The sequence below is a fragment of the Octodon degus genome, unplaced genomic scaffold, assembly GCF_000260255.1.
Source record: "Octodon degus isolate 3935 unplaced genomic scaffold, OctDeg1.0 scaffold00039, whole genome shotgun sequence".
In the NCBI taxonomy this organism is placed as follows: Eukaryota; Metazoa; Chordata; class Mammalia; order Rodentia; family Octodontidae; genus Octodon; species Octodon degus.
In genome coordinates, this window is record NW_004524615.1 from 526,276 (window position 1) to 538,332 (window position 12,057).

Genomic DNA, 12,057 nt, shown 5'->3' on the forward strand with positions numbered 1-12,057 from the left:
TGTGTGTGTGTGTGTGGCCAGCTCAGCCCACCAGGGGGCGGGGCTGGCTGGCATGTGGTGCTGGGGGATTGAACCGCGGTCCCTTGTGCTTTGCTAAGCTTGTTCTAAGTAGGTGCTTTAGACCACTGAGCCATCTCCCCAGCCCTTGTTGTGTGTTTTTATATGACACTAATGTTTTTGGACTTCCAGGTGGTTCTGTGTGGCTGTTCCTGACTTCATGAAGCTCACTCTTCTGGGCATGTGCATGCACACATACCTCTGCACATGCATACAGAAATGATACCTGCTTTCCTAGACTTGCTCCTCCCCTCCTTTTATTGCTGCCTGCTCTTTCCTGCCCCACATGTCCCCCACGTCCAGCCACGTCTCTGCCGTGTAGGGCCCTGTCTATGGTTTGAGGTTCATAAGGCGTGGGTGCCTGCTCACCCACTGCCCAACAGAACTTGCACTCACAGCCATGGGCCAGATCTAGGCCCTGCCCTGCCCAACCCCACCCCAATGTCTGCATATCTGCTAGGTCCCCTGCAGGACTTCTGTTGGTGCTGGTTTGTGTCCAGCTGCCTATAACTTGGATTCTGGATGGTATTTTCTCACCTAGGTTTGTTATAAGTGTTGCCTATGAGTTTGGTTTTGCTAATTGCTATTTCTGTTTTCATGGGAGGAGTCAGAGAAGTTTTAGAACTGCCTGTTTCACTGCCTTCCCAGTGTTGTAGGATGCCACAGTGGTATTTCCCAGCTCTTGCTATCCTGCCCAGAGAATTGGCCTGGACAATTGATGAACATGAAAAAGTAACAAAGAAAAAGGAGTAAGTGAAGAAAAAGAGAAGCATAAAAGAAAAAAGTAAAGATACGTCCCACAAGCAGAGTGGGCCACTGCAAGAACAGGAAGACAGCAGTGGTTCCAGAGGCAGTGATCAAAGTCTTTTTTACATCTTCTCATACCAGTCTGTTGAAAGTTGTTCTGCACACATTCCAGCTGTGATCTGACAGTTTCCATGATTGACAGGTCACACCCTGTTACCCAGCCAGCCTCCCCTTCAGACAGCCGGGGATAGTGTCTGGAGGGAGCAGGAGTGGCTGAGTGCATGCATACCTTCTGCTTTTAAGCCAGTTGAGTTGAGAGTCCTTAGGGTCTATTTTCCAAAACTGTTTGTTTTTGTTTCTTTATTTAAACTATTTTAACTTCTTAAGTGTACAGTTCAGTAACACTAATTGCATTTGCAAGCCAGAAATGGTAGTGCCAGCTACTCCACAGGCTGAGGCAGAAAGGTAACTTAAGCCCATGAGTTCAAGGCCAGCATGGGCAGTATTGGAAGATCCTGTCTCAAAAAAAGTAGAAATAGGCCAGCCAAATAGCTCAGTGGATTAAAGCACCTGGCCAGGGGTTCGATCCCCAGTCCTGCTATGCCGGCCCTGCCCCCAGGGCGCACTGAGAGGGAGGTTGAGACTGAGCATGGTAGCGCACGCCTGTAATCCCAGCTCTTGGGAGGCTGTAAACAGGCAGATCACTAGGAGTCTGACCTAGTAGTGAGACCCTGAACACCCTGTAGACCCTTCCCTAAAATACAAAAAAAAAAGAAAGTAAAAACAAAACCAACACCAAGGTGTACTCACAGTGTTCTGCAGCTATCCCCAGTGGTGTCCTCAGAACCCTTCCCTTATCCCAAACTAAAGCTCTACTCCCCAGCCCCGTCTCCACCCTTGGCCGCCCTCCTCTCTGTCTGACCACTCTGGGCTTTCTGTCAGTGGAACTATACATTGTTTGTTTTTCTGTAAGTGGCCTGTTTCACATGACTTCCATCCATGTCCTAGCTTGTGCTGGAATTTACTCCCTTAAGACTGCATGATGCCTCATGTATGTAGATAAAATGTTTTTCGTTCCATTGAATGGACGCTTGAGTTGCTCCCATCTGTTAGTGTTGTAATACTGCTATGAATAGCAAGTATATGTTTGAATCCCTGTTTCATTTCTGAATTGCATGACAATTCTGTCAGTTTTTGAGAAACCATCATGTTTTTTCCCACAACAGCTGCACCATCTGACATTCTCATCAGCACTATAAACAGTGCATCTGGTTTTTCCACATTCTTTGATATCTTTTTTACTTCTAGATTGGGAGCGGGATGGGGGCAGGGGAGGGGACACGCAACGCAATTGTGTCCAGAGCCTCACATATGCTAGGCAAGTGCTGTACCACTAAAATACCCTTTCTTAAAATACGATTTTGAGACAGGGTCTTGCTAAGTTGCCCAGGCTAAACTCCAGCTTCTCACTGCCTGCCTCCACCTCCTGAGTACCTGGGATTACAGGCAGGCACCGGGATGCTTTATGTTGTTTGTTTTGCAGTGTTAGGGCTTGAATCCATGACTTGGGGCATGTAAGCACTCTGTCCCAGAGGAGTGGAATTGCAGGCATGTGCTACCACCATACCCAGTTGTGCACACTATTTTAAAATTTTGGGGGGCTTTCTTAAAAGAGAAATAAAGAGATGTCTTACAATTGTCTAGTAAAAACAAAGTCAGCAGCTTATTACCCTTTCAAGGTGTGTCACTGTGCAGTCTGTCTTGTGAAGAGTTGGTGCACTTTGAAGAGGTAAGGGACTGACTGGAGAGGCAGAGACCGTGCGAGACCACCACCCTCAGCTACGGGCAGCATGGCGTGGAATTTATTATGCCTGGTACAGACAGATGAGTGAAAAGGCTGCCTTTGGGGAACAAAGAGAAGCGGGCCCCTTTTATAGGGATTGAAAGAAGGTGAGGGACAGCAGGAGAGATATTAATAAACATCAGTGACCCAAATTCTCTGGCAGTCTTGTCCCTCTGTGGGCAGGGTCCTTGAGGCATGTAAGTTTTCAGGTGGCTCCAGGTGTCTGGGGGACCTGCAAAATTCATCATCCTATACTATCTCTTTTACAACATCTAGTGTTCCATTCTTGCTGATGACAGTCATGGTGCTGAGCTGAGTTTCCTGCTGAGAATGATGCCTCTGCTGGCAAGCAGGTTGGCAGCTGAATCAAGTCCAGTTGGAGCCTTAACAGAAAAGATGGGGGTGTGTCCCCTTAGCTCCTGGAGGAGGTGCAGGCAGCAGTGGTTGGTGGCAGTGAGGGTCATGTCTTCTCCTGGTCTTCCCTTGTGTGTGTGTCTATGTATATATCAGGATCCTGTATATTGTGATGCTGTGTTTGAGATGGGGTCTTGTGCTGACAGGCTGGGACTCAAAAGTTCCTCCTGCCTCTGCCTGCCGAGTCTAGGACCATAGGTGTCATCCACCCTGTGCTGTTTTTATGTGAGATTATTCTTTTTTTTTTTTTTTTGCTGAACCGGGGATTGAACTCAGGCCCTTGAGTTTGCCAGGGAAGCGCTTATTCCACTGAGCCATCTCCCCGGCCCCATATGTGAGATTATTCTTTACCCTGTACTTAACTAATGGTTGTCCTGGTCAAGGGGTTAATTAGAGTCATCAGAGTCTTTGCTGTGCCGGGGACTGAACCAGCACTGTGCTCAGAGAGCATGCTACCCTGTGGCCACATCTGCAACTGACTCCTAAGGGGCTCCTGCCATTTGGGTCTAGAATCATTTGACCTGAAGAATCTTTACTTTCAAGAAGTTAAGAATTGGGGCTGGTGAGATGGCTCAGTGGTCTAAAGCACCTACTTAGAACAAGCTAAGCTAAGCAAACCACAGGGACCGCGGTTCAATCCCCAGCACCACATGCCAGCCAGCCCCGCCCCCTGGTGGGCTGAGCTGGCCACACACAAAATAAACAAATAAATAAAATTTAAAAAAAAAAAGAAAACCATTAAAAAAAAAAAAAAGAAGTTAAGAATTAGCTTATTTTGTGTCTCTCCTAAACCCCTTTCCTTTATGATCTCCCCCTAAATGAAGCCTTACGTTATGGGCATACAGGTGTGAATAGTAAGTCCTTCTCTGATAGGCTCTTAATGAAGAGGTGTGACTTCCTAAAGGTTCTGATGGAGAACATTGCTGCCAAAACATGAGATGCTGGTGTCTTCCCTGCCCCAGTTTCAGTCTCAGGCTCTGCAACTTTGAGGTTTTGTTGTCATTATTTTGCAAAAGACTCAAGTCCATTAGTCCATTGGGACAGTGTGACTCTGTATAGATAACATTAAATATTGGAAATGTATGCATTTACCTTTCAGTTGTGATTTACCTACATCCAAATCAGGTTCTTTACATGCAAGAAAGAAAAGAGTTGCTAGCACCAAAACTAACCCAAAAGTAATTAGATTTTAAATGTATTCCATAAAACTTTATTTTTCTTTCCTTCCCAGGTTCACCTCCATTTCCCAATGTGAGCGATTTACATCATTAAGATGAGTTGAATATAGATTTCAATTACTGTTCTTCCTAAGTGATAAGGATGTAGACTTGTAAGCAGGACAAGACTAATCACCTTAGCCTTACACTGCGGGGCCCATCGGTAAGGCTTAGAGAGCTCTTCCACAAAGCCCTTGCTCAGAACTTTTGTTTCTGCCTGTCTTTCTGATCAAGACTCCTGGGTGCTGAAGCCTGCGCGGGTTGTAAGGAGCCTGCACGGGAACATATAGGAGTAGGTGTCTCATTTGGAGTCAACTACTGCTTGTTCATCTCTTGCTCCTCCTGCATTGATAATCAACCCTGGAAACCTTGAGGAAGGCCTCTACCTTAAGTCATTTCTGTCTAAATGGACTGAACCAGGTTTAGGAGAAGATCCTTTGAGAAGTGTTCAGGTTGGGGGGGGATAGCTCAATAGAGTAAGTGCTTGCCTGGCAAGCTCAAGGTCCTGAGTTCAATTCCCAGTACCGAAAGAAAGAAAGAAAGAAAGAAAGAAAGAAAGAAAGAAAGAAAGAAAGAAAGAAAGATTGTTCAGGTGGATATCTCCCATTGAAACCATCCTGTAAGCCAGGCGTAGTAGCGCATACCTGTAATCCCAGAATTTGGGAGGCCAAGGGCAAGAGGATCAAGTTCGAGACTAGCCTGGGCTACAAAGTAAGCTCAAGGCCAGTCTGAGCTGCCTAGTAAGACCCTGTCTCAAAAACACCAAAAAAAAAAAAAAAAAAAAAGCCAGCTTGTTACCTTAATAATTATTAATCTGCTTTTCACATTAGTTTATCTGACATTCTTACATAAGAATTAGGAAATTAGGGGCTGGTGAGATGGCTCATGGTCTAAAGCACCTACTTAGAACAAACTTAGCAAAGCACAGGGACCACGGTTCAATCCCCCAGCACCACATGCCAGCCCGCCCCGCCCCCTGGTGGGCTGAGCTGGGGACACACACACACACACACACATAAATAAATAAATAAATAAATAAATAAAATTTAAAAAAAAAAAAGAATTAGGAAATTACTTTTAACATAATCTCCCCTTTCTTGCCTACAGTGAGGAACACTGAATATTCAATGTGAATAAAGATAACCAGTTTTAAGAAATAAGTTTCTCTAGCCCTTTATGTCCCTGGTCTGGCAGGTGTGCAAACAGGAGTACTTATTCATTGCCAGTGAGCAGAGAATAAGTCTGGATTCAAAATGTTGTGATTTAGAGATCCTGATCTGATACAGCCAGCAGGCTGAGCATCTGCTGTCCCGTAGGCACCTTTAGGAGTGAGTTCTCTAGGCTAGGCTTCTAGTCAGAAGAAAATGAAGACATTGCCTTTGGTTGGTAAAGCAGCTGAGATTTTTAAATATCTTCTCAGTGAAAATGCTTTTTCTGTTAGTACTATAAGTCTTGGCTGCAGTGAGAAATGCAAAGCCCTTAGGGTGCCCCTCAGATTTGCTTGTGAACCAGGTAATTCTAACACATTAGATTCAGGGTTCATTTGTATAGCAAGGAGTTGGATCTGTTGAGCAGTGGTTCCTTTCTGAGCAAGTTAATTTGCAGCTCACCACTTGGAAAGGGCAGTGACCTATGTTTTAGAATAAATGGTATGTTGAGACAAAACAAGTCACCAAAACTGACTAATGGGGGAAAATTACTTGCAAGTCCAAATAACTTACTATACAAATGCCTTTTCAGTAAATTGCCTCAGATTTATAAAATTACAGTTTTCAGGAATACTTGTGTAGAGATTAGGCTTCATATCCCTGGCAAGATTGCCAAATTTTATCAGTTCAAGTGAATATCATTTTTGCGCAGTGAAAAAGAAATTGGAATTTATTAATTACTTTTTCTCTTTTTTTCTTGCCAGATTTGGAAATGGCAGTTGCCTATTGGAAATTAGTGCTATCTGGAAGGTTTAAATTTTTAGATCTTTGGAACACATTCCTGCTGGTAAGTATCTACTCCTTGTAGTATGTGCCAGTCAGAAGGGAAACCAGGGGCCGGGGAGATGGCTCAGTAGGATAAGCACTGGACTGGCAAACGCAAGGATCTGAGTTCAATCCCCGGTTCCGCAAAAAAAAAAAAAAAAAAAAAAAAGAAGGGAAACCAGCCTCAGAGCTGCCTGCGATTGGGTAAACCGAGACCCACACAGAGGTCCTTGGGTATTGGGTGCGGTGCTGCACGGCCTATCACCTAACCAGGGTGTGGCAGCTGCTGAGCTTTGGGTGCCCCTGGCAGCTGCTTGAAACTCACTTGGCCTGTAATTCCTGCAAGATGGGCTTCAAGCCCTTGCCGCCTTCCACTTGCCACCTCTTTGAGGACACTGTGCTAATACTGTCCATGTCGACCAAAAAATTTAAGGTGCTGAAAGAAAGTGCCAGGACCATGCTTACTACAGATTGACACAGGCTGCCAAGCTGTGGGTGCTTAACTTCTGTGTGTGTCTGCAGTTCAGTGTCACTGTGGAAGGCAGACAGGCCATTGGCAAAGACAGGCTGGAAGCTCAGCCATCTTGGTGGAAGTTAGGGGCCAGGCACAGCTGCAGGATGTTTAAAGTGACTTAGTGTCCTGAGTCAGAAGCAATCTTCTGGGGGTGAAAAGGACACTCAGAAGCCCCAAGTTGTCACAAAGATGAAAAGTGACCATCTATGCAGCACTGCCCACAGCCAAACAAGGAGCACTCTTGTCTGATCCTTTGTGTCACTGAGCTTCCTGTAAGCTCTGTGTTCATGGGCAGGTTGCTTCCCTTGGTGCCTGCTTCATCAAGTGGAGACAAGCTGTGTAGGGTGGCATTGTGATGTCCTGCAGACCTTCGGGAAGCTTCATGTCAGCTGTGCTGCTCTATATCAGGTGCCTGTCACTTCCCCTAAAGTGCCCAGAGGTTAATAGGTGTGCCTGAAACCCCTTATTCCCCTGGGGTCATGCCAAAGCTGCTGGCCTTCCCCAGGAGCTCATGCCTGGGTGCACAAACATGCACTGTGGGGACAGCAGAAAACTGGGGCGTCTGGTGTATGTCTGCAAGAGCGGGTGAAGAGGAGTAAGGAATCAGTGCAGGAGTGCACAGCTACAAAGCAGAGATAGTGCATGGAGCTAGATGAACCTGTCAGTCTGGAAGCTTCAAATGGTGCTGGGTAAGTGAAGAAAATACCATGGGCAGCTGCCTACATCATTTTGTAGCAGAATATTTTTAAAATGCAAAACAAGCTTTAGCTAGGTATGGTGACAAGCATCTGTAATCCCAGCACTTGGTATGCTAAAGCAGGAGGAGGCTCACCATGACTTTGAGGTCAACCTGAATTACCTAGGGAGACACTGCCTTTAAAAAAAAAAAAAAATACAAAACAGGGTTTTAAGCTGCTTCTGATTCTGCACCTATGGATGTACAAGGGCAGACCTGACGTGGCTGAAGCCAGCAGAAGGGAGAAGTGGCCACGAGGAGCAGCTGCAGCACCTCGCCTCTGGGGTAAAGTGTAATACATAGCTCCAAAATCACCTGTCTCAGGAGCTGCTTGAAATGTAGAAGAGGAGCCTTTGGGACCAGGAATGCAACTCAGCAGCACAGCACCTACCTAGCAAGTGGGAGGCCCCTTGGGGCCTGGAACTAACAAAAGAAAAACGCACATGTTAGCTGGAGATGGAGCCTAGTCACAGAGTGCTTGCCTAGGGTGCATGAGGCTTTGTGCTCAATTCCAAACACCCTCCCCAAGAAAGAAAATTGAGAAGTGCTGAGTGAAACAGAGTGTAGTTGTGATGAACGGGTCTCGTTTTCTTCTCCAGTAAGTTTGAGTGTCTGGGCCTGGCACTGTTGGAGTGCTTGCTGTGCTCCATTACTGGGTGAGGCCTTCACTACTGCCCTCGTTCCTCCTTGACGAAGGAGGCTTACTCCAAGGCAGGCCGCTTGGCCACTAGGGTGTCTGCGAGTAAGCAGTGAACCCTTAATCTGATGGATGGTTTTTCTCTTGAACATTAGGAGCATCACAAAAGATCAATTCCAAGGGACACTTGGAACCTTCTGCTCGATTTTGGAAATATGATAGACGATGACATGTCTAACTACGATGAAGAAGGTACTGGAGCCTGAGGCCTTCCCAGAGAAATGGCTCTTCCTGTTCCCTCCCATGAGGGGGACACAGGATGCCCGCTGGCATGTTTGCTCTTGCAGATCTCGTGAGACATGTGCTGTTTAAGCTGACAGACAGGTGCCAGCTTCTGCTTATTGCCCTGCATGTGGTTCCACGCTGCTACCCTCAGTGCCTCGGAGCCGCGTCCAGGTCCGCGCAGCAGTGTCCCCACTAGGACTTCCTGAGGCAGCCTCTGCACACCCCTCATCCGCGGCCTTCCCCTTTCACTTGGCACCAGCTCCGTTCTGTTCCTCACAAGCCCAGCTTCTCTGTGTCCTCTGCACTTGGCAGAGTATCTGTGTACCACCTACCGATGCTTGTGAATGAGCCTGTTAGTGAGGCCAGCCTTGCCTCCAGGAGCATGAGCTACAGCTAGTCAAGTGACAGCCCAGGCCTGAGGCAGGCTGTGTTGTGTGGCCAGCAGCTGCAGGGGCTCCGCTGTGGGAGACTAGGCAGGAAGGCAGCGCTTCTGGTGGAGGGATGCCCCGTGACTCCAGAGAAGTGGCTCTGTGTTCCCAGCCTAGAGGGAGTGGGCCCATTTCTCTACACCCAGGATGGTGCTTCCTGACTGCCTGGAGCTGGTGGCAGACTTGCTGGCCATGATATGCCTGTCGTGAGTGCGCATGTTACCCCACCAGCTGTGCCCACCTGCCACTCACTGACCCTGGCTGCCTGGAGAAGAGCATTAGGGGAAACAAAATATAGAAAGTGTCCGTAGCACTGGCCAAGCTGGCGCGTCATCGGTGGCCCTTGCCAGTATGAGCGCGGCCCTGGGCTCATGCTCAGGCCCTGACAGAGAACAGGAAGTTGCTGCGGCACTGATTTTAAAGATCTTCTGTTTGTTTCCCCTTTAGGAGCCTGGCCTGTTCTCATAGATGACTTTGTGGAGTATGCACGGCCTGTAATCTCAGGCGGAAAACGCCGCCCCTTCTAGGAGGAACACAGCGGAGGTCCTGCAGAGACAGGGGCCAGTTGCTGTGTGTATCCCTCCTTAGCAACCTTCCTCACCAGCCACGAGACAGGAGCCTGCACTCTGCTTCAGGGCTCCAGTGGCTGCTCTGCCACTCCAGGAGAAGCTCCTTGTAGGGCAGCTGCTTTAGGAAGTTGCCTGTGACCTGAATTCATACAGTAACCACTGCTGTTTGCAGGACTGCAGAGCCTGCTGTTCACCTCATGACTTAGGCGATCACCAGCAGTTACAAACTGCTGAGCTGGAATTGCACGTAAAGAGCAGTGTGTGCGTCTTGGGCCGATGGTACACTTCTGTATAAGTCAGAGCTGTTCAAAATGTGCCCTAGCTGGGTGTGGTGGCGCACACCTGTAATCCCAGCACTTGGGAGGCTGAGGCAGGAGGATCGCTGCGAGTTTGAGGCCAGCCTGGGCTACCTAGTGAGTTTAAATCTAGCCTGAACTACATAGCGAGACCCTGTCTCAGAAAGACCAAAAGAAAAATGTGCCCTACTGGCAGTGACCTTGCTAGAATCTGATGTTTTCTAATCTTGGTGCCAGAAATTCAAGATTTATATTTTTGAATTATTTGATATTTAGATTTACCAGATCTATTTTTATTTTCATTTTCTCTAGATGTTTATTTGAAAACCATTTTGCACTTTGGAGCTGCTGTTAGTTTGCACAGCAGGTGACACGCTGGGTGTGATTCCAGCAGTTTTATTTTAAGCTGTTTACAGGCCAGTAAGCCTATTTTACTTCTAATAATGTTACTTGAACTTCCTGAGAAGTTGATATTTTTAATATGTTATTATATTTAAAAAGACATTTTTCCATGAAAAATATTTCTTTTTGAACAATGAATTACAGATTTAAAAATCAAGTACACTGGCTCCTTTCACCTCTGTGATACCCTCAGCCCCCAGAGGCAGTCCTGCAGGCAAGCAGGAGCAGCACGCTGCATGCAGAGCAGTGCCCCCCGCCTGCTCAGGCGACCTCGCTGTCCACTGTCCGGCTCGCTGTCCACTGTCCGGCTGGTCAAGCTCTGCTCGGGCACAGGCATGGAGGACCCAGTCCTCCCAGTTCTCCTGGTATCGCACTTGGAACAGCACTGTACCGACCCTGCCTCATGTTTGCCAAGACTTCACAAGTGTGCCTTGCCACCCAGCCGGGAGGCCGTGGAGCACAGGTGGGGCTTGCTCCAGGATGGGTGTCCCTTACCTGGACGCAGCTCTTCACAGCCCAGGGCTAGTGTGTCCTGCCACAGGGTGAGCAGTCAGTGCTTCTGAATGGTGCAAGCCTCCTGAGGCCCACAGGGGCACAGGGCTGGGGAACTGTCTCCCCTGCAGCCAGTGAGTGTGGGGCTGTGGGGACCTTCCTCGGGTCTGGCCAAGTCTATAAAAAGGGAAAGCTGGGGGTCTCCTCCTTCAAAACCCTGACTCAGTATTTATTTCCCATAATAAAAACCTACGAAACATGGAAGCATCCTGGGCTTTGCAGCTTCTTTGCCTGTGATCATTCTGTTCAGAGAAGTTTATAGATGTCAAAAAACTAAATTATGGGGATCTGAAGTGCTTTTTAAGATTTAAAGTTCTGTGGGGCTGTTAATAGACACCAAGTTATGAATTGGAAAATGGCTGCTCAAGAAACTGTTTTCCTGTGTAGAGTTGTGCATGCTGTGAAAATAGTAAGAATTCAGGAACACCAGAATAAACTATTTTCTGTGGTGGTGTGCTGTCCTCTGTTCTCAGTCGCACAGGTGTTGTCCTGGGCTTCTTTGTGGCAAGAGAAAGCAAGCCCCTTGCCCACATGTCTGATCTGCCACTGGTCAGATGGTCTTGGCCCTGGTTACAGCTTTGGTGGCCATCGCAGTGCCTGCTGAGCGTGGTGGTTCCCAGTGAGGGGGAGTCACGTAGCGGCGCGATGCACTGTCCAGCTGAGGCACCCTGAGCGTCACCCACCACCATCGCCTGCTCCTTCCTTGAGGGCCTGCCAAGGTCTGGGGTAGGTGTCACTGTCTTCAGCAATTTCAGTACCTGTTGTGCTAGGCTGTCCCAGTACAGTTCAGGTTTCATAGGGCAAGAGTAAGTTTTCTTGTGGCCTTGTTGCGATAGCCACTGTTCTGAGTAGTGTGGGGGGCTGTAAGTACTGAGTGGATAGATGAACAAGCTAACCCCGTCTCTTAGTTCGAGGTAGGCTGTAGGGTGGGAGCTGTTCCCAGGCACCCTTGAGCAAGCTTCCTGCTGTCTCCTGGCTGGCTGTTCTGCTGGCTGCTTGTCCGTCCGCCTTGACGCAGCCTGCATACCTCCTCTCCCTGAGGGAGTTGTGGTGTCTTGGCTGGACCTCAGCTAGTGCTGGTAGCAGACTGTCAGTAAGGCCCTCTCACTGTGGTGTGGCGCACAGATTCTCATCAGGTGTTCCCTGAGGCTGGGTTCCAGGGCAGCGGAAGAGGAAAGCCGCCGCCTGGTGCCTGGCTGGCCTCGTTTCAGTTTGCAATCTGCCTCAGCCCAGCCTTGTACTTGTGGAGGTCGTAGTTCTAACTCTTGGAGCAGGCAGGGCGTTCTCTCTCATGAGCTCTGCGTCCTGTGGTTGTGCAATTGCTGCTGTGCTTCTCTGCACAAGGTCCAGGGCTGGGGAGATGGCTCAGTGGAATGAGAGCTTCCCT

General features: G+C 48.2%; 1 protein-coding gene across 4 annotated transcripts in view; it reads left to right on the forward strand.

Annotated features, from left to right (window-relative positions):
• Dcun1d2 (defective in cullin neddylation 1 domain containing 2) overlaps positions 1 to 9,547 on the forward strand; it is a 26,573-nt gene extending 17,026 nt beyond the window's left edge. For all 4 annotated transcript variants that reach the window (XM_023715225.1, XM_023715226.1, XM_004631157.2 and 1 more), the window contains exons 5-7: positions 6,191 to 6,273; positions 8,294 to 8,390; positions 9,299 to 9,547. In XM_023715225.1, coding sequence (XP_023570993.1) covers positions 6,191 to 6,273; positions 8,294 to 8,390; positions 9,299 to 9,378 — 260 coding nt within the window. In that variant the 3' untranslated portion in view covers positions 9,379 to 9,547. The remainder of the gene's footprint in view (positions 1 to 6,190; positions 6,274 to 8,293; positions 8,391 to 9,298) is intronic.
• Positions 9,548 to 12,057: the final 2,510 nt, after the last annotated feature.